The following is a 15,927-nucleotide window of genomic DNA, read 5'->3' as shown; positions in this document are numbered from 1 at the left end:
ACTCTGCTGCAGAGTGAAAATCTCATTCTGGATTATTCTGTTTGCTCGTCAGTTGCTCAGTGGACTGTGGATACAGAAATCTTACACTTCTTTTTTTTATTCTGTGGAAGCCAGTGATTGAGCACAGTAGTATTCAATCCATATATTGAGAAATCAGTAAACGACACAAAAGAAAAATTTGGAGAAGAAATTAAAATCCGTGGAGAAGAAATAAAAATTTGAGGTTCGCTGATGACATTGTAATTCTGTCAGAGACGGCAAAGTAGTTGGAAGAGCAGTTGAACAGAATGGACATTGTCTCGAAAGAAGGATTTAAGATGAACAACAAAAGCAACATGAGAATAATGGAATGTAGGCAAATTAAATCTGGCGATGTTGAGGAGTTTTGCTGTTTGGGGAGCAAAATAACTAACGTCGCTCGAAGTAGAGAGGGTACAAAATGTGGAATGGCGATAGCGAGGAAAATGTTTCTGAATACGAGGAATTCATTAACATCAAATGTAGACGTTAGTCTTATAATTAAATGTTTCCCTGAGACATTTAAGTCTCTTTATTTATTATGTACCGTCACAATCGAAGCAAACGAAATGAATTAAAATTTGTGCTGCGGCCGGTACTCGAACCCGGGTCTTCCCGCCTGTTAGGCAGAAATGCTAACCGTTACACCACTGCAGTACTACAGTCACCGTTGCTGCATGAACTACCTGAGCCGAGTGTCCTCCCCGATGCAAACTTCAATTCATTGTTCCCTTGCATTTTGTCACCACTGCCAGGGCTCTCCGATATTGGCAAGCACCCCAGCATTGTACGTAATGGGACGTCCTTCTACCACTGGTGATCTTACAGATCTTATAATTAAATGTTTCCCTTAAGTCTCAGGGTACAGAAAACTTCGTTCCTCTAATGCTTGTGGGAAAATGCTGGAGAAATTGTTTACCCTCACAAGATTCACCAGCGTTACATACTGTGTCATTGTGAGGGCATTAACAGCGAATGCCTTACTGCACCCTGCCATCTCCTTCGGGAATGTAGTGAAAGATTTTAATGAAGAGCAAACTGTGATTAAATTTTAAACCATGTTGTGTAACAAAATATACAGCAGTGGAAAATCCAGGATGTAATAATGAGAATACCGTGAAAAGGAGAGATTGCTACTCACCGTACAGAGGAGACGTCGAATCGTAAATGTGCGCGACGAAAAGATGGCGAGACGAGTGATCTTTTGGCCGCAAGGCCTCCTTCTGAGTTAGTCGACGTACACACACAATCTGGGTGTGGGGGATGAGGAGGGGGTGGGGGAGCCTCCTCCCCAGCTTCCTTCTGAACCCCTCACCACCATCACCCACCCAGATCACTTTTCCCCACCCTGTGTGTACAAAACTGGCCAAAAGCTTACTTGTCTAGCAGTCTTTCTGTTGTGCACGTTTGCAACTCTACATCTCCTCTGTACGGTGAGTAGCAATCTATCCTTTTTGTAATATTGTCAAAATAAGCAGATGCAGTTTTGTGAGTGGGACGACACACGTGCAGTCTCACTGCTGAATCACTTGTGTGGCATACTGTCACGTTATGTGTGCCTCAAAACTGTAAGCCTACAGAATTAACATTTCAAGGTTTTTCCGCTCTCTCTCTCTCTCTCTCTCTCTCTCTCTCTCTCTCTCTGTGTGTGTGTCTCTGTGTGTGTGATTTCAGCCATATAGCCACACGAGGTAACTAAGTGTTTTCCGTTTCTCTGTTGAAGGAGCCGGCAGCGGGTGAGGACGAGAACGACGAGGGTGGCGGGGTGGGCATACACCCCCTGGCGAGGGCCGGCTACCCCTGGCGGCCGCCCTTCATGGTGGGCCCGGGCCCGCAGCCCAGGAGACCGCAGGCGCAGGTGCAGGCGCAGCCGGCCCCACGCGGCCTGCGGTGAGTGGGGCAGCACGCCCCCGCGTCGGCACGGCGTGACTTGCCACTCCCCTCCCCTGCCGCCCTCCCGTCCTTCCCCCGACCCCCGTACACCCCGCTCGGCCGTCCGACGTCCGGCACGACGCGGTACCGTTTCCCGACCTCCTGTGTAGCCCGGGCAGAGGGAGGCGACCCTCAAATTGAGTTAAGATTTTTCTAAAAAAGAGTTTAGTGGAGGGTGCAACAATTCCGGGTCGAGGCTGTGGGGAGGAGGTCATTGAAAGGTTTTAGAAAATTGGAAAAGGATTAGTTATTAAAAAAAAAAATTAAGCAATTCTATTTTTTTGAAAATACTTCCCTTTAAACGAGAATAGATTTTTGCGTTTGTTGAAACTGGTACTCGGAGCAGTGATGTCCGACACGTCAGAACCCGGTGTTTTATAATGTTCTGCTGCTTTGTCTGGTGATGTAAAAGTGATTCCACACATTTTATCTTCAATTTTTGGTAAATAAAAGAAATCACGAGGTCCTAGGTCAGGGTTGTATGTTGGAGGACCTGTGGTGCTGATTTTTAGGCAAGCAGATACTCAGTTGTTAGTTTTGCTGTATGTGTTGCTGCACTGCCATGCTGGATTTTCTTTTACTTCTTGTCCTCCTCCTTCTTCTTCATGCATTTTTCCCCTTACTAGCTCTCTCAAAAATTTACGGTGGACATATATTTGTACCAATCGGCCGTAACGGTACACCTGTCTTTTAATTCTATACTACTGAGCTGGCGTGACCATTTTCTTTTTTTCCCCAGGATCTTAACAGTGAATCCAAGATTCATCACCAGTGTATTTGCTGGCGTGCAATATTTACACAGTTTTGGATTTGATTCGTGCCACTACTCAGTATTGCTCTAGTAAGTTCATCGGATGTCTGTCGGTCTCCTTTGAACATTGCTCAAACTGCAGCAGAATTTTTGTCAGTAATGACACTTCCTGGTCGTCTGTCTCGAAATTCGTCACTGAAAAAAAAAAAAAAAAAAAAAAATATCTCTTCTCCTTGTTCTTGTTCTTCTTCTTCTTTTAATTTGCTGTGCCAAGTATAAATGGTTGCCTTAATTGGGGCCAGTTTGCCAGGTGCGTTTCTTAGCTGATCTACACATTGTTTAGGCATTACTGATGATTTTAAAATCTTGAGAAATTGTAGCCCAGTAATATTCCCTAGTTGCATTCGTGTTTCATTGCACACAGAATCTTTAAATGATAATAAATAACATACTGTTAGAGTGAATCGACCAGACTACATTTCGATCAACTCGCGCAACGTTAGAAAGTAGCTGTCAGATACAAACAAATTTCATTTGTTTTTACAATTGTGGTGCTCTAAAAATTGTCAGGGTCTCCCTTGTAAGTGGTAGCAGTATTTGTAGTGAAATGTCATTTGTATGTTATTCACTAAAATTTGTGATCACTTAAATATCCTAGTCTGAAAGCTTCACATTGTAGTTAAAAATGTTATTTATGCAGACAGGGCATAACGCTTTAGAAAAACACCATGAACTCTTTAGAAAATGTGTTTATTGTGCCGGCCTACAGTTCCCGATTAATTCATTTTCAGAGTTCTGTATTTTACAAAGAATTAGGTGTGCAAATATTATTGACGCACGAACTCGCCGAGTTTTCATTCTGCAGTCTCTTGCCGTACAAAATGCACGCGAGGGTGCACTCGGGTCCCGTCGTAGCCAATCGCCTTACAGTTCTGATCCTCGCTACCCTGTATCTCGTGCCTTTTACAGCACAAAAGTTTCCAGGTTGTATATGACTCACAAAGACAACACAGACCTGTGTCCTCACAATTCCGTTCACTCAGTTGCTTCACTATTACAAATATTCATATGTTACACACTCAGCACACACGTGCTTTCTTCATCCAAATAATAAGATAAATGCAACTGACATTATTTTAAAAAAAAGAATAGAAAAAATAAAAGAGAGAGAAACATAATACCACTGAAAATAGTGTTTTACATAAAACCATGTTTCTTATTGCTGAAAAGATAGATATACTATCAAAGTCCTTTACAGTTAGTTAGCTGACACTTATGTGCTTGACAAGAAGTTACTGGTTCATGTAAGCTTTAAATACTGCATTCTAGTTATTTTTCATCTCTCTTAAAGTGTGACATACTTTAGACTGAAGTTTACACTACTGTTAGTTATCATCATACGGAGATGTAGCACGAAGTTTTGTTCCATTCAGTAAAATTCAAATGTTGCATTTAATTTTACAACATCGTACTCAGTATTTTGTCGCCTGTGCGGTAGTGACACTTCTCGAGTGAAGCTGCCGGCTGGCACACGCCAGACCACCTGTTGCAGCTGAGGCTTTACTCGTTGCCTGTACAAAGCTACTAGCTGTCACGAAGTTTCTGTAGGGGAGACGTAGGGCATGACGCCACGAGAGGCGATGGCGTTTTGTCGATAAACGGTTAATACATTCCTGGAGGTGAGTGTGAAGATGCAACGCATTTAAAAGAAAAGATTTGTCTCCATTACTGAACTGGCTTTGACATAGATGTGATCTCTCCACAAATGCATTATCTTTATCGCACACAGATTAATAATCTGTCGCTGCTTTCCTCGAAGTGTCGTATTTATATAATTTAAAGTCTCCTCGTACGAGTGAGAGGTGCCGTGCGCGCACAGCAGGGATAGGCCCGCTGGGTATCCTATCCGTGCCCTGCGGGACGGTGTGGTAAACAGCTCTGTTATGTTGCTTTACGAAAGAAACGATGATTCAGTATTTTTTAATTAGCGTTTCTGTTTGTTAATTAATATATAATTTAAATAGAGTAAATTTCTGCTACCGAGATTCGAACCGGCTACTTTGCGATTACAGGACCTCGACCCGACGTATTTGGCTACCACCGACAATTCTATTTATTGATTTTAAATGTTTTGTGTTTAATAGTAACGGGAAACCTTCTAACATTTAATGGCAATTTTTTTTCAAGAGAGAAAATGGAAGATGCCGGAGCATTCCCTTATTTCCATTATTTGGCAAAAGTGGCCTACATTTCTACCTTTATCACAGTTAGGGTTTTTCAATATTCTGTATTTTCTTCAGAGTTTTAACAGTTTCAATTAATGGTAATGACAGGTAGAAGTCTGTAAAAAGGTGCAATAAAACTTCGAATTTGTACTTCTGTTTGTTGCATTATAGCCTGTCAGTGGACCTTTCACTCAACAATTCTAATTATGACCGAGGTTTTTCTTTATTTCTTACCAGTAGAGTGTTTTTTCTTAGCTGTTTTCACTTATAATGGGGGTGAGGTGTCTTATCTTTTTCACCTTGGGCAACTTTTAGTTCGTTGATAAAAAAATTAGTAGTGTCTTTTCACCTGGAGGAACTGTAAGTGGTGGCTCACAAAATGAAGACCAACTAAGTATCGCAACTTTGGTAACACCTCTTTTATTTGTGGGACTGCTGTATCCTTTTGTGCGGGAATAGTGCTTCTGCACGAGACGTAAGTATTTTATGGGACTAGCGAGACATTTCAGAGTAAGGAACACTATTATGGGACTTCTGAGCTGTTTTTGCAGCTGTTTGTATGCCACACCACCTGGAAGTTGATCCCACACTTCACGAAAACTAGTGCTTGTAGTTTTAGTGAACTGAGAAAGACATTTAGCGTTATTTATATCCTGGTGTCTCAACGGTGCACGTTTTTGTCAAGAGCGACATAAGCATCACGTAATGTTTGCCTCTGTGCACAGTGGAGTAAACTTCCAGGTTGTTCACCATTCCAACAACAACAACAACAACAACAACAACAACAAAATCTCCATATTCTGTGTATTTTTATTTCGTAACTTCTCGTTAGGCTTACAAAATACTTACATCACTGAATTTGTCTTGTACAGATCTGCTGCTGTTGCAGAAAAAAATATAGTAGATCAGTTAAGAAACCAAACGTTTTGCCCGTCTCTCGGCGATTAATGAAGCGGCTCGCCAGTTGCTCGGTAAAAAGAGATTACAGGTATTTGTATAGAGTCAAAAGTCTATTTGGTGCGGGAAAAGAATCTAGTGCCTACAGTGGAAAGGTGGTTGTAGTTGTAGCGTTGGGGATAGAAGTGGGGCTGTAGGGGAATTGTGCATCATAGTTGGTACGAAGAGTTGCACCTTCCACATCTTGTTACTTAAATGTAAGGCTGCAGCGTCTTGCTGCCCTCTGCCCTCTGCCCTCCCCGCACATTCCGTACGGCCGGTGGCTGCTGCCTTCCGGCAATGCACACCGGCCCCAGGTGTATGTTTCCCTTCCTAGAGCTGCAGCTGCCTCTTTGCATTTTGTCTTCCTGTCACTGTCTGCCAACTCCTTCCTACTGTTTCAGACTTTTTAGGTGTGAATTATGCTTTAAAAACTGTTCATATGGTGTTCAGTGTTATGTCTTTCATATACAAGTAGCTGTTCTTAGGCTAGGATTCAGAGCTGAAAGAAATATTTATGTGTGTGAAGTAGAGTTTATATGTATAAGAAAAATATGGTTGTCAAATATCTGGGTAAAAAGAAAAAAATAAATTTTATTCTCAATGTTTTACAACATGTTTCATTATTTTTTTTGCCCAAGGTCACGGATATTAGATTGCAGTGGGTCACTATTGAGGATCTGAAGTACCTATTGCCCAAATGAGAAAAATATTGTGCAAATCGAATCAGAAAAGGCAATTGTTCCCTATATGGGACAGATTCCTCTCAAAAAAAGTGAGGAAAAGTCCGTATAAACTGAAGCATCAAAATGGTTCATCCTTCGAATTAGTAACGAGATAACATTTTACGGAGTTCCGAACTCGGAACCACGAGATGGCTCGCACTCGTCGGGTCGCAGTGTGTGCCGCCGCATCCCCGAGAGGTCCGTCGGTGGAGTGTTGCCGCATTAGGAATGCGTGCTGCTGTGTAACCTCTCGTCCGGGGTGTCTCCGCCGGTCACTATCGAGAGGATCTGTGCGGGGAATGGTGGAGACGACAGAACTGATCTTTCACAACTATCCACCTGACACTGTACACATCGTCCCCAGAATACCGTGGCCGGTAGATGAAACAGGTGGCAGGGCACGCTCGGAGAGAGCGGTAGGGACGGGGGTCGCGGGAAGGCGACGTGAGAGAGCTGCCGAGCACCGGAGGGGAAGCGCCATTCTGAACTGTCAGGTGGGTCCCCTCCACACACACACTTGCACGGTGACCGTTCGAAAAGGTCCGTCACCTCTACTTTGGTCAGTACCTCAAAACAGTTCCAAAAATGTAGCAGTTTATTTTCGGTTAGTGTGTTAATTTGTAACTTTCAGATGAGCGTCACGAGTGGCGATTTTTGAGTAAAACTTACACATTTTTCTGGTCTCCATTTTAAAGTTTGTTTCTTTTAGCAAACTGTAACAGAGTTTACAGTGTCTCACCTCACTGACGTGTCGTACAGATGCAATTGTGAGAGAATTCTGAAACGGTGGCATATTAAGTTTATTAAGTGAGGAACTGAGGAATAGTAACATTAGTATCTTGTGAAAAAGCACATCTTCAATACAAAACAATCGTGTAGTGTATTTACATACGCTGTTCCGAACCCGTAACATTTTTCATTTTGCCGTCTATAGGTGACCCTCTTCAAATTACGTTCTTTCACCGGAAAAGTCCATAGTTAGTGGAATGACACAGTAAATAATAAGTTTTGCATAATAACTGTATGGCAAAATACTCTCTTATCTCAAACTGTTTACGAAATATGAAGAATGTTGCGGATATTTCGTTCGGGCTTTGTCACTGGCGTGGCACGACCGCAAATGACTGTGCTACATCGGATCGGTTGTCTCTAGATTGGTGGGAGGTAGAGACCTCCACCCGAGTCTAAAGAAAACTGCAATACATTATCTAAATTTTGTACGCAGTAATGATTACAAAATATGTACTGAATGCAAAATCGTAGGGACCCCCATTTTTGATTTGAACTTTCTCGAATTTTACAGTGTCTTACTTCCACACAAGTGTCACAATAACTACAGCCATTAACAAAATGACGGGCACGTAATCTCGAACCTGACACATAAAACGACAAGTAAAGTGAGAACAAAATTTTCTTACCGAATATTTTCTGTAAAATGGGCGGAGTAGGATTGCAAGGCGCACACCTCGATTCTGTCGTCGCCGACTGGCCGAAAGGCGGCAGACAGTGTCGGCATTCCCTTCCGAAGAAACGAACGAACTGGCCTGGCGCTTCAGTGGAAAACTGGTCACTGCGCGTCGCCCACCGTAGCCTGTCTGGCCTCTGCCTGCGGTCTGTCCAAAAAGGCAAATGTGGCGGGCACTTCTAATACGGACACACTTAATCGACGTACCGTGTAACTGTGAGGAACCACTCGACGCTATCGGAGTCCGTTTAAGAATACGGCCACGCGTGCAACTTTTCCAGTGGCATTTTAGCTGAAAACGAGTGGTAGAAATAAAAGTGCAGCTCGTAAGTGAGGGTGGCCGGTCGGCACCGGAATTGGCGCCGCCACTGCGCCGGCGTGGTGCACCTTCTGGGTCACACGCGGCAGAATGCGCACTGGCCGGTCGACACTTCTGTGCGGCAGGTTCGGCTACTCGAGTGAATACTGACCGGCAGTTTTTCACACCTGACCAGAATGTTCCAGTGTTGATGTGTGACGTGGATTGTGTGGACACTGAGCTGTTAATCCTGGAGGTATAAAAATGTCCGTTTATTTACGATAAAAGGTGCCGAGGCTATAAAAAACGAGTAATAAAGATGGAGTTGTGCCTAACTATTAATGTGGCCCTTTTGGTGGAGAGTGGGAGAAATAGAGCTGGAAGGGAGATATAAAGTTGATTGGTATGAAAATGTCAAACGACGTTTTATTTTTTATTTCACATATATTTACAAACAACTTCCTCTTCGTGTTCCAGGTAGGACAACTATTTAAAATTTTACTCTGTAAAATAGTCTTGCCGAGGTACCGATTTGTATATAGAGCAGAAACTGTGCACAAAGTGGTCTCTGGCAAATTTTTCAATTGTGCTGCCTTTGGTTCCTCGTGCAGGTGTACCGTGTCACTGCCCTCGAAGTTGAAACTATTGACAATTGTCACATAGTTACAAGGTTTGCCACTTGTTGTTTTAAGTACTGAAATCAACTAATTCAACACTCACAGCTATCGGAGAATGCAAAATCTTCCATTTATTTGCTAAAATGGCAAAATGCACATTCAGTAAAATTCTGTTCTTTAATAACCTTTAGTTGAAAATGGTTTTTGAGGTATCAGGTTTCTTGCCAAAAAATGTCTCGGAGTTTTGACGTAGGGTAAATGTGTCGTCAGCTGTTAACACAAATGGAAGAGGTGTAAAGGCAGTGCAGAACTGAATTGCTGTGTAACGAAACACTGTCCCTTGTTTTTCTCGAGAAGTTGCCTCGCTGGTGATTGCATTTGGCCATCTGATTCTCGACAACGACCAGTTTTTCCTGCTGTTTGTGGCCGGCACAGTTGCCGAAATTCCTGTCGCGTTTTCTGCAGCTCGAATCCGACTGGAAAAAACACTGCTCTCTTCTGTGTCCTCCCGTACTGAGGCATTTGTTTGCCCCGGTGACCAGCAGAGCTGCCAGCATACATCTTCAGTATCTGCTTGATGCAATTAACAATTTTTTTAAAAACTATTCTTATTTCCAAGTACAATGTAGAAAGTGTCGGTGTCACTCCTGAAAGCAGGTAATATGTATTCCTGAAAACAGAATCCAATTAAAGCCAACGAAAACAAATTGTCGTGACACTTGACTTCCATCTATTTATCAGAAGAGGTCGTCGAGAGTTCATTTCAGTTCTGCCTAGGCTGTGCGTACTGCCTAAGATTCACAAAGGAGATGCGCTTTCACTGCCTGTCGAGAACAGTTGTGGAGTGGCCACCTACGATTTGTTCGAATACTCCTTTAGACGGATCCATCGTCAGCAAGCGTCCGTACCGTATTCGTAAATCTATTGATTTTATCGGCAGATGTAACGAGTTTTGAGAGGGTTGCCCTTTTACGAAAGTTCCTCTCTACATCACATCGGCATCAGGTTTAGGGCCGACACAACAGTCTTGTACGAATACAAACTCTCCTCGATGTGCTCATCCTTTAACAACAAACTTTTTAACAATCTCGCGATGTTGCCGTGTGGAGTCTTTTGTCTTCCATGGTAGAGAATCATTTTATGGAACATTTCGAGGAACGGGCAATCCACTTGAGAGTTTTGAAAGGGACAGCAATTTGGTGATACATTGGCAATACGTTTGTAGTTTGGACTCACAGTGTGGACAGTCTGTGAAACCACCTTCGACGTCTCAACCCCTTGCATATTTCGAGATCTTATCAGCAGGCATAGTGGTTTCCAGTTGGGTGCTGCACAGAATCCTCTCATTTGAAATATTTGTGCCCCGTGTACCTCACACTGGTTTACATTCGATCCGGTATCGACGAGGTCAGCTTTTGCCGCAGTCCGCGGACTTGCGGCAGAAGTGCGTGTGTTGTAGCCTCACGTGTGCTGTGACAACCAGGTACACCACGTGTGTGCCATGTGGTTTTAAGTAGCAGAGGTGCATTTCCACCAATGCACTCCTGAAGACAGCCAGACGACTCCATGCCGAAATAACGTGGTGGCAAGTCGTTGACATGTGGCAGCTCGGCTGAATTCTTGCAACCTATAATAAGTATTTTTGGTAAGTAGCAAGTAGTTTAAGTCTGAACACTTCCTTAGTGGATAATCTAAAGCTTATTAAAAAAAAAAAAGCACAGGAAAACAGAACTTGAATTATTCCTTTACGAATATTAGTTCCATTATGCAAAAGTACTACTACTGTTCCACTACACAACACTTATTATTACTCAACAGATCATACTAGCACAGTAGTGATCAAAATACTGGTTGAAATTGTTTGGCAGATCCTGAATTTCTGGCTGTGGCAAAGAGGACCAATTGGGGGAGAAATTGCTAGCGAGATAGCCGGTGGTAGATTGTGCTTCTGTGGAGTCTGATAAAAATATGATTGTTTTTAGTGTTGTTTAAAACATTTGGGTTGTGTGTATTTTGTTCAAAAGGGTCAACTGGAATAGTATGCTAACACGCATTCTCTCTCTCTCTCTCTGTGTCTCTGTCTGTCTCTCTCATATCTATGTTTTTTGCATTGCTTATCATGGACAGAAATTGAGGTTGGTTGGTAATGCTGCTTCTTCATTTCCAACACTATAAAAAATATGCGGCTGGATTCAGATATAGCAGAATTTCATTAGAAGGTGATCCATACGAAGGACATTGGAAAACTGCAGTGTGAAATGAAAGTGAAAGGTGCACGATATGGCATTTGATGATCAGCGGCTTTAGATGTAGAAAATAACGGAGACCAGATACAAATAAGAAGAAAAAAGTGTAGTCCATTTTACATGGAGAATTAATCGTTATCTTCCTGCAAGATGATGCCGCAAATACTGAATGGTATAAGAAATGTTCTGCTTAGTTGTTAGTTTCTTATTCGCGTAATGTATGCGTTGTGAAATGTTGTAATGATGTAGAAATGTCAGATTGTCGATTATTATTATTATTATTATTATTATTATCATTATTATTATTATTTCTTTCCTTTCTCAGACATTATGTCTGGTTAAAAATGGAAAGTGACGCGGACCTTGATCAAGCGTGACTTCCTTTTAACTGTACGGTATATGTTACATTGCATTTAGGAACTTTCGGCTAATTGAACATGTATCAATAATTACATATTTCTGTAATTATTATTATTATTATTATTATTATTAATATTAATATTAATATTTGCATTTAAATATGACTTTGTGGTCATTTTTTCCAGACAACTTTACACAATAAAAAAGTGTATTTAGTTTGCTAACAGTAATAAGTATGTGCTACTTTGATACTAAATAAGCTGCAAGTTTCTGAATAACAATACATCTACAGAATACGAGGCTATGCCTGGAAGGAACTTTTTCACATTACTTTAAGAATTTGGGTAAGTGAACAAAGATTTTTGGTAGCAACATTATGAACCTCTTTCGGAGATAAAGTGAATTTTAATGACGAGTAAAGGCGGTTGCTTTCTCTTTTAGTATTGTAATTATGAATGACTTTTGTCCTTCTGAACTATGAAAGATTTATCAACAGCGAAGTTCATGTTAATAAATATGTACTGCAAAGCTGCTGCTAAAATCCCTGACTCGTTAAGCAGGAGTGTAGAATACGATTGAGGGTGAGCAATACATTTTATTCTTACTGAACACACTTTTTTGTCACAAAAGTTTTCTTACTTAAATATTTGTTATCCCACAATGCAATTCCATACGAATTTATCACTGTTGTCGTCATTATAATCGTCGGTAATCGTGGATTCATTTGTAGACCTGTTCTTCCAAACACGTCTAGCTGCAGTTCATCAACTGTTATGATGATATAGTTTGTCCTCTGCCTCACTTATACCAACCATTTGACTCTTTCATTCATTACAGGTAGTGGTTCAGATCCCGAGGCACTTCCACCAGGTACAGCGGTACTTGCAGCCGTTGGAACTTCGTTTGTGCATTGCTGCTGTTTCATTATACAATGTGAGCTTTTGTGTCTGGTAATTCCACCCTCAGCAATTTTTTGTTTATCGGCACGAGGCTCTGGTCTGAGATATGTTTCTGTGCCCTACGTTTAATCTCCTAATTCTGGAGACATTGTGGGGCAGCAGTTTCAAACTGAAACAGCCCAGCAAGCCGAACTGTTCCTACGTATCTGAGCTACAGTCAATTTGTGGAGTCGTCAGATCGTCGAGTCACTGCAACATTTGTTGTGGATCGTGTAGTGGGAAAGAGTAGGTGTTTCTTACTTTATTTAGCAGTCCCTACAACTTTTCTGTTCTCAGTCATTTTTCTGTTACATTGAGTTGTTTTTATGGCTTCGAATTCTTGTGGCTTCTCTGTACATCCTGTCATATTAGTGATTGGATTTTGATAAAACTGTGGTATCTGAGCAACAGATCTGTAGGTGGCCCGGACCCGGTGCACGATCTGCCACTTCAGATTTACCCACGTTTCCCACACAGTAGTTGCTCTCGTGTTCCCTAACCCAATTGCTGTCAGATCTGTTTGTAGTTCCTACATACAATTGACGACATTTGCGAGGGATTTTTTTATACTCGCGCTGTGGTGACTGTCACTCATTCTCAGTGTTTCAGTATTTACCCACCTCTCTCGTCAGTTTCCACACACTATCAGTACCGTTCTTCTCAGTTCTCTCCCCGTGCGATCGGAGACTGTTTCTGCGAACGGGAAGAAAATTTCCCCTACAGTTTGTTCTTCTTCGGTCGAAGTTCCTGATCTTTTAGGACGTAGTGTCGCGAATACGATCGAACACAGTGCTACGCTATTTGTCGGCACTCTGCGGTTCCCAGTCGCGGCACCGCTTTAAAACGCAACTGTTTGTCGATCTGATGGAATTACAGTTTCCTGGACTGACAGATTGAAGAAGGGGAAAAATGGGCCAGAGATGTGTATCGAAGCTCGTATTAGGGAGGGCATCGGACTAGCGTAGTCCGTGCAGTTGTGGTAGCCACAGTGCTTCAGTAGTGTAGTGGTTAGCACAGCTGCCTAGTAAGTGGGAGGCCCGGGTTCGAGTCCCAGCAGTGGCACAAATTTTAATTCATCGCTTCAGCATCTGTCCGTACCGAGAACAAAGTTGGAACCTTTCGTGTCATCTCGACGAGAGCTTACACGTGGGACAGTAATTCTCTAGGCCGGCTACAGCTAGTCTCCGGCCAATAATGCAGTACAATACAGAATGTTGTAGGACGTCCGTTATTTGTTCTCAGACGGTAGCTGCACGTGTGGAGGTGTCAGTGTGCCGTGATCCCCCCTCACGGTGCCCGGACGAGGTCATCCGTTATCCCGACAGTGAGTAGGCACAGTCTTGTAGTCCTCCGCGGCGATCGTTCACCGTCTGGTGCTGTCCGCGCCCCTCGTATACCATACTGGGCCCGTTAACGACAGTTAACATAAAAAATACTAATGCACTGTGTCGTTTGTTGTACTTATCACCGAAAATTACAGGTCTAATAATTTACACAGGTACTGACCGTGTGTACGTGTACAAAGTTTCACCGACGTCGGTCCTCGTCTTCTGTGTGCTCCACTTTTTCTGAAGGTCAGTGTGTGCTGTACACAGGGGACCGGGTATGAGGCCTACGAGAAAGACGGGTCGTGGTGCGTACGTCACACCACGTGTCACTGCAGGTTTCGAGAGTGCCGGCAGCCATCTACGACGGGAAAAGAGTTACTGTTTCAGACGGGTCGAATAATCCTTGACCTTGCGTTTAAATGCGTGCAAGTTCTTGATAGCACGTGACAGAATTAAAATCTTTAGTTGTACCTTTTCCATTAAACACCGATTCCAGTGGACCCTGCCACAAGCCGAGCATTCCCGGCGAGCTGACTGGTGTGGCGTCACAAGTTTGTTAGGGAGCCTGTGTATCTCGTCGGTCCTGACTGCTCGTTAGCGGCTGTGAACGATTAGATTTGTATTGTTGTTGTAGTCTTCAGTCCTGAGACTAGTTTGATGCAGCTCTCCATGCTACTCTATCCCGTGCAAGTTTCTTCATCTCCCAGTACCTACTGCAGCCTACATCCTTCTGAATCTGCTTAGTGTATTCATCTCTTGGTCTCCCTCTACGATTTTTGCCCTCCACGCTGCCCTCCACTACTAAACTGGTGATCCCTTGATGTCTCAGAACATGTCCTACCAACCGATCCCTTCTTCTAGTCAAGTTGTGCCACAAACTTCTCTTCTCCCCAATCCTATTCAATACTTCCTCATTAGTTATGTGCTCTACCCATCTAATCTTCAGCATTCTTCTGTAGCACCACATTTCGAAAGCTGCTTCTTGTCCAAACTATTTATCGTCCATGTTTCACTTCCATACATGGCTACACTCCATACAAATACTTTCAGAAACGACTTCCTGACACTTAAATCTATACTCGCTGTTAACAAATTTCTCTTCTTCAGAAATGCTTTCCTTGCCATTGCCAGTCTACATTTTATATCCTCTCTACTTCAACCATCATCAGTTATTATGCTCCCCAAATAGCAGAACTCCTTTACTACTTCAAGCGTCTCATTTCCTAATCTAATTCCCTCAGCATCACCCGACTTAATTCGACTACATTCCATTATCCTTATTTTGCTTTTGTTGATGTTCATCTTATATCCTCCTTTCAAGACACTATTCATTCCGTTCAACTGCTCTTCCAAGTCCTTTGCTGTCTCTGACAGAATTACACTGTCATCGGCGAACATCAAAGTTTTTATTTCTTCTTCACGGATTTCGATACCTACTCTGAATTTTTCTTTTATTTCCTTTACGGCTTGCTGAATATACAGATTGAACAACATTGGGCATAGGCTACAACCCTGTCTCACTCCCTTCCCAACCACTGCTTCCCTTTCATACCCCTCGACTCTCATAACTGCCATCTGGTTTCTGTACAAATTGTAAATAGCTGTTCGCTCCCTGTATTTCACCCCTGCCACCTTCAGAATTTGAAAGAGAATATTCCAGTCAACATTGTCAAAAGCTTTCTCTAAGTCTACAAATGCTAGGAATGTAGGTTTGCCTTTCCTTAATCTTTCTTCTAAGATAAGTCGTAGGGTCAGTATTGCCTCACGATTTGTATTAAAAAATGAAAAAAAGATTGGCACACTGCTTCAGTGACTTTTATTTTCATTTTTGGTATGTGTTTCATTGCTCATGCCACCATCATCAGGTGGATTAAGATACTTTTACATCATTAAATTTGTATGTGACAAACACATTTGTTCATATGGTATCTATTTATCGGACAACACTGTGACGGGGTCGCTGCGTGTCATCTTGCACACGTCTGGGCAAATATATGCGATGTACACTGATAGAGCAAATTGCACTCGTTTTTAAGTTTTATCCATCCATAGATTCCTTTTATGAGGATATTGTGTATGTCACGGTAT

The 15,927-nt window shown here is 42.5% G+C and overlaps 1 protein-coding gene across 1 annotated transcript in view; it reads left to right on the top strand.

Moving 5' to 3' along the window:
• LOC124720212 (Golgi integral membrane protein 4-like) overlaps positions 1-15,927 on the top strand; it is a 140,723-nt gene that overhangs the window by 98,025 nt on the left and 26,771 nt on the right. The window contains exon 9 of the mRNA XM_047245535.1: positions 1,742-1,908. Within this exon, the coding sequence (XP_047101491.1) occupies positions 1,742-1,908 (167 nt within the window). The remainder of the gene's footprint in view (positions 1-1,741; positions 1,909-15,927) is intronic.

Source organism: Schistocerca piceifrons, chromosome 11 (assembly GCF_021461385.2).
Source record: "Schistocerca piceifrons isolate TAMUIC-IGC-003096 chromosome 11, iqSchPice1.1, whole genome shotgun sequence".
NCBI lineage: Eukaryota > Metazoa > Arthropoda > Insecta > Orthoptera > Acrididae > Schistocerca > Schistocerca piceifrons.
The sequence above is the reverse complement of the archived record's forward strand: the minus strand, read 5'-3'. Positions and strand labels throughout refer to the sequence as shown.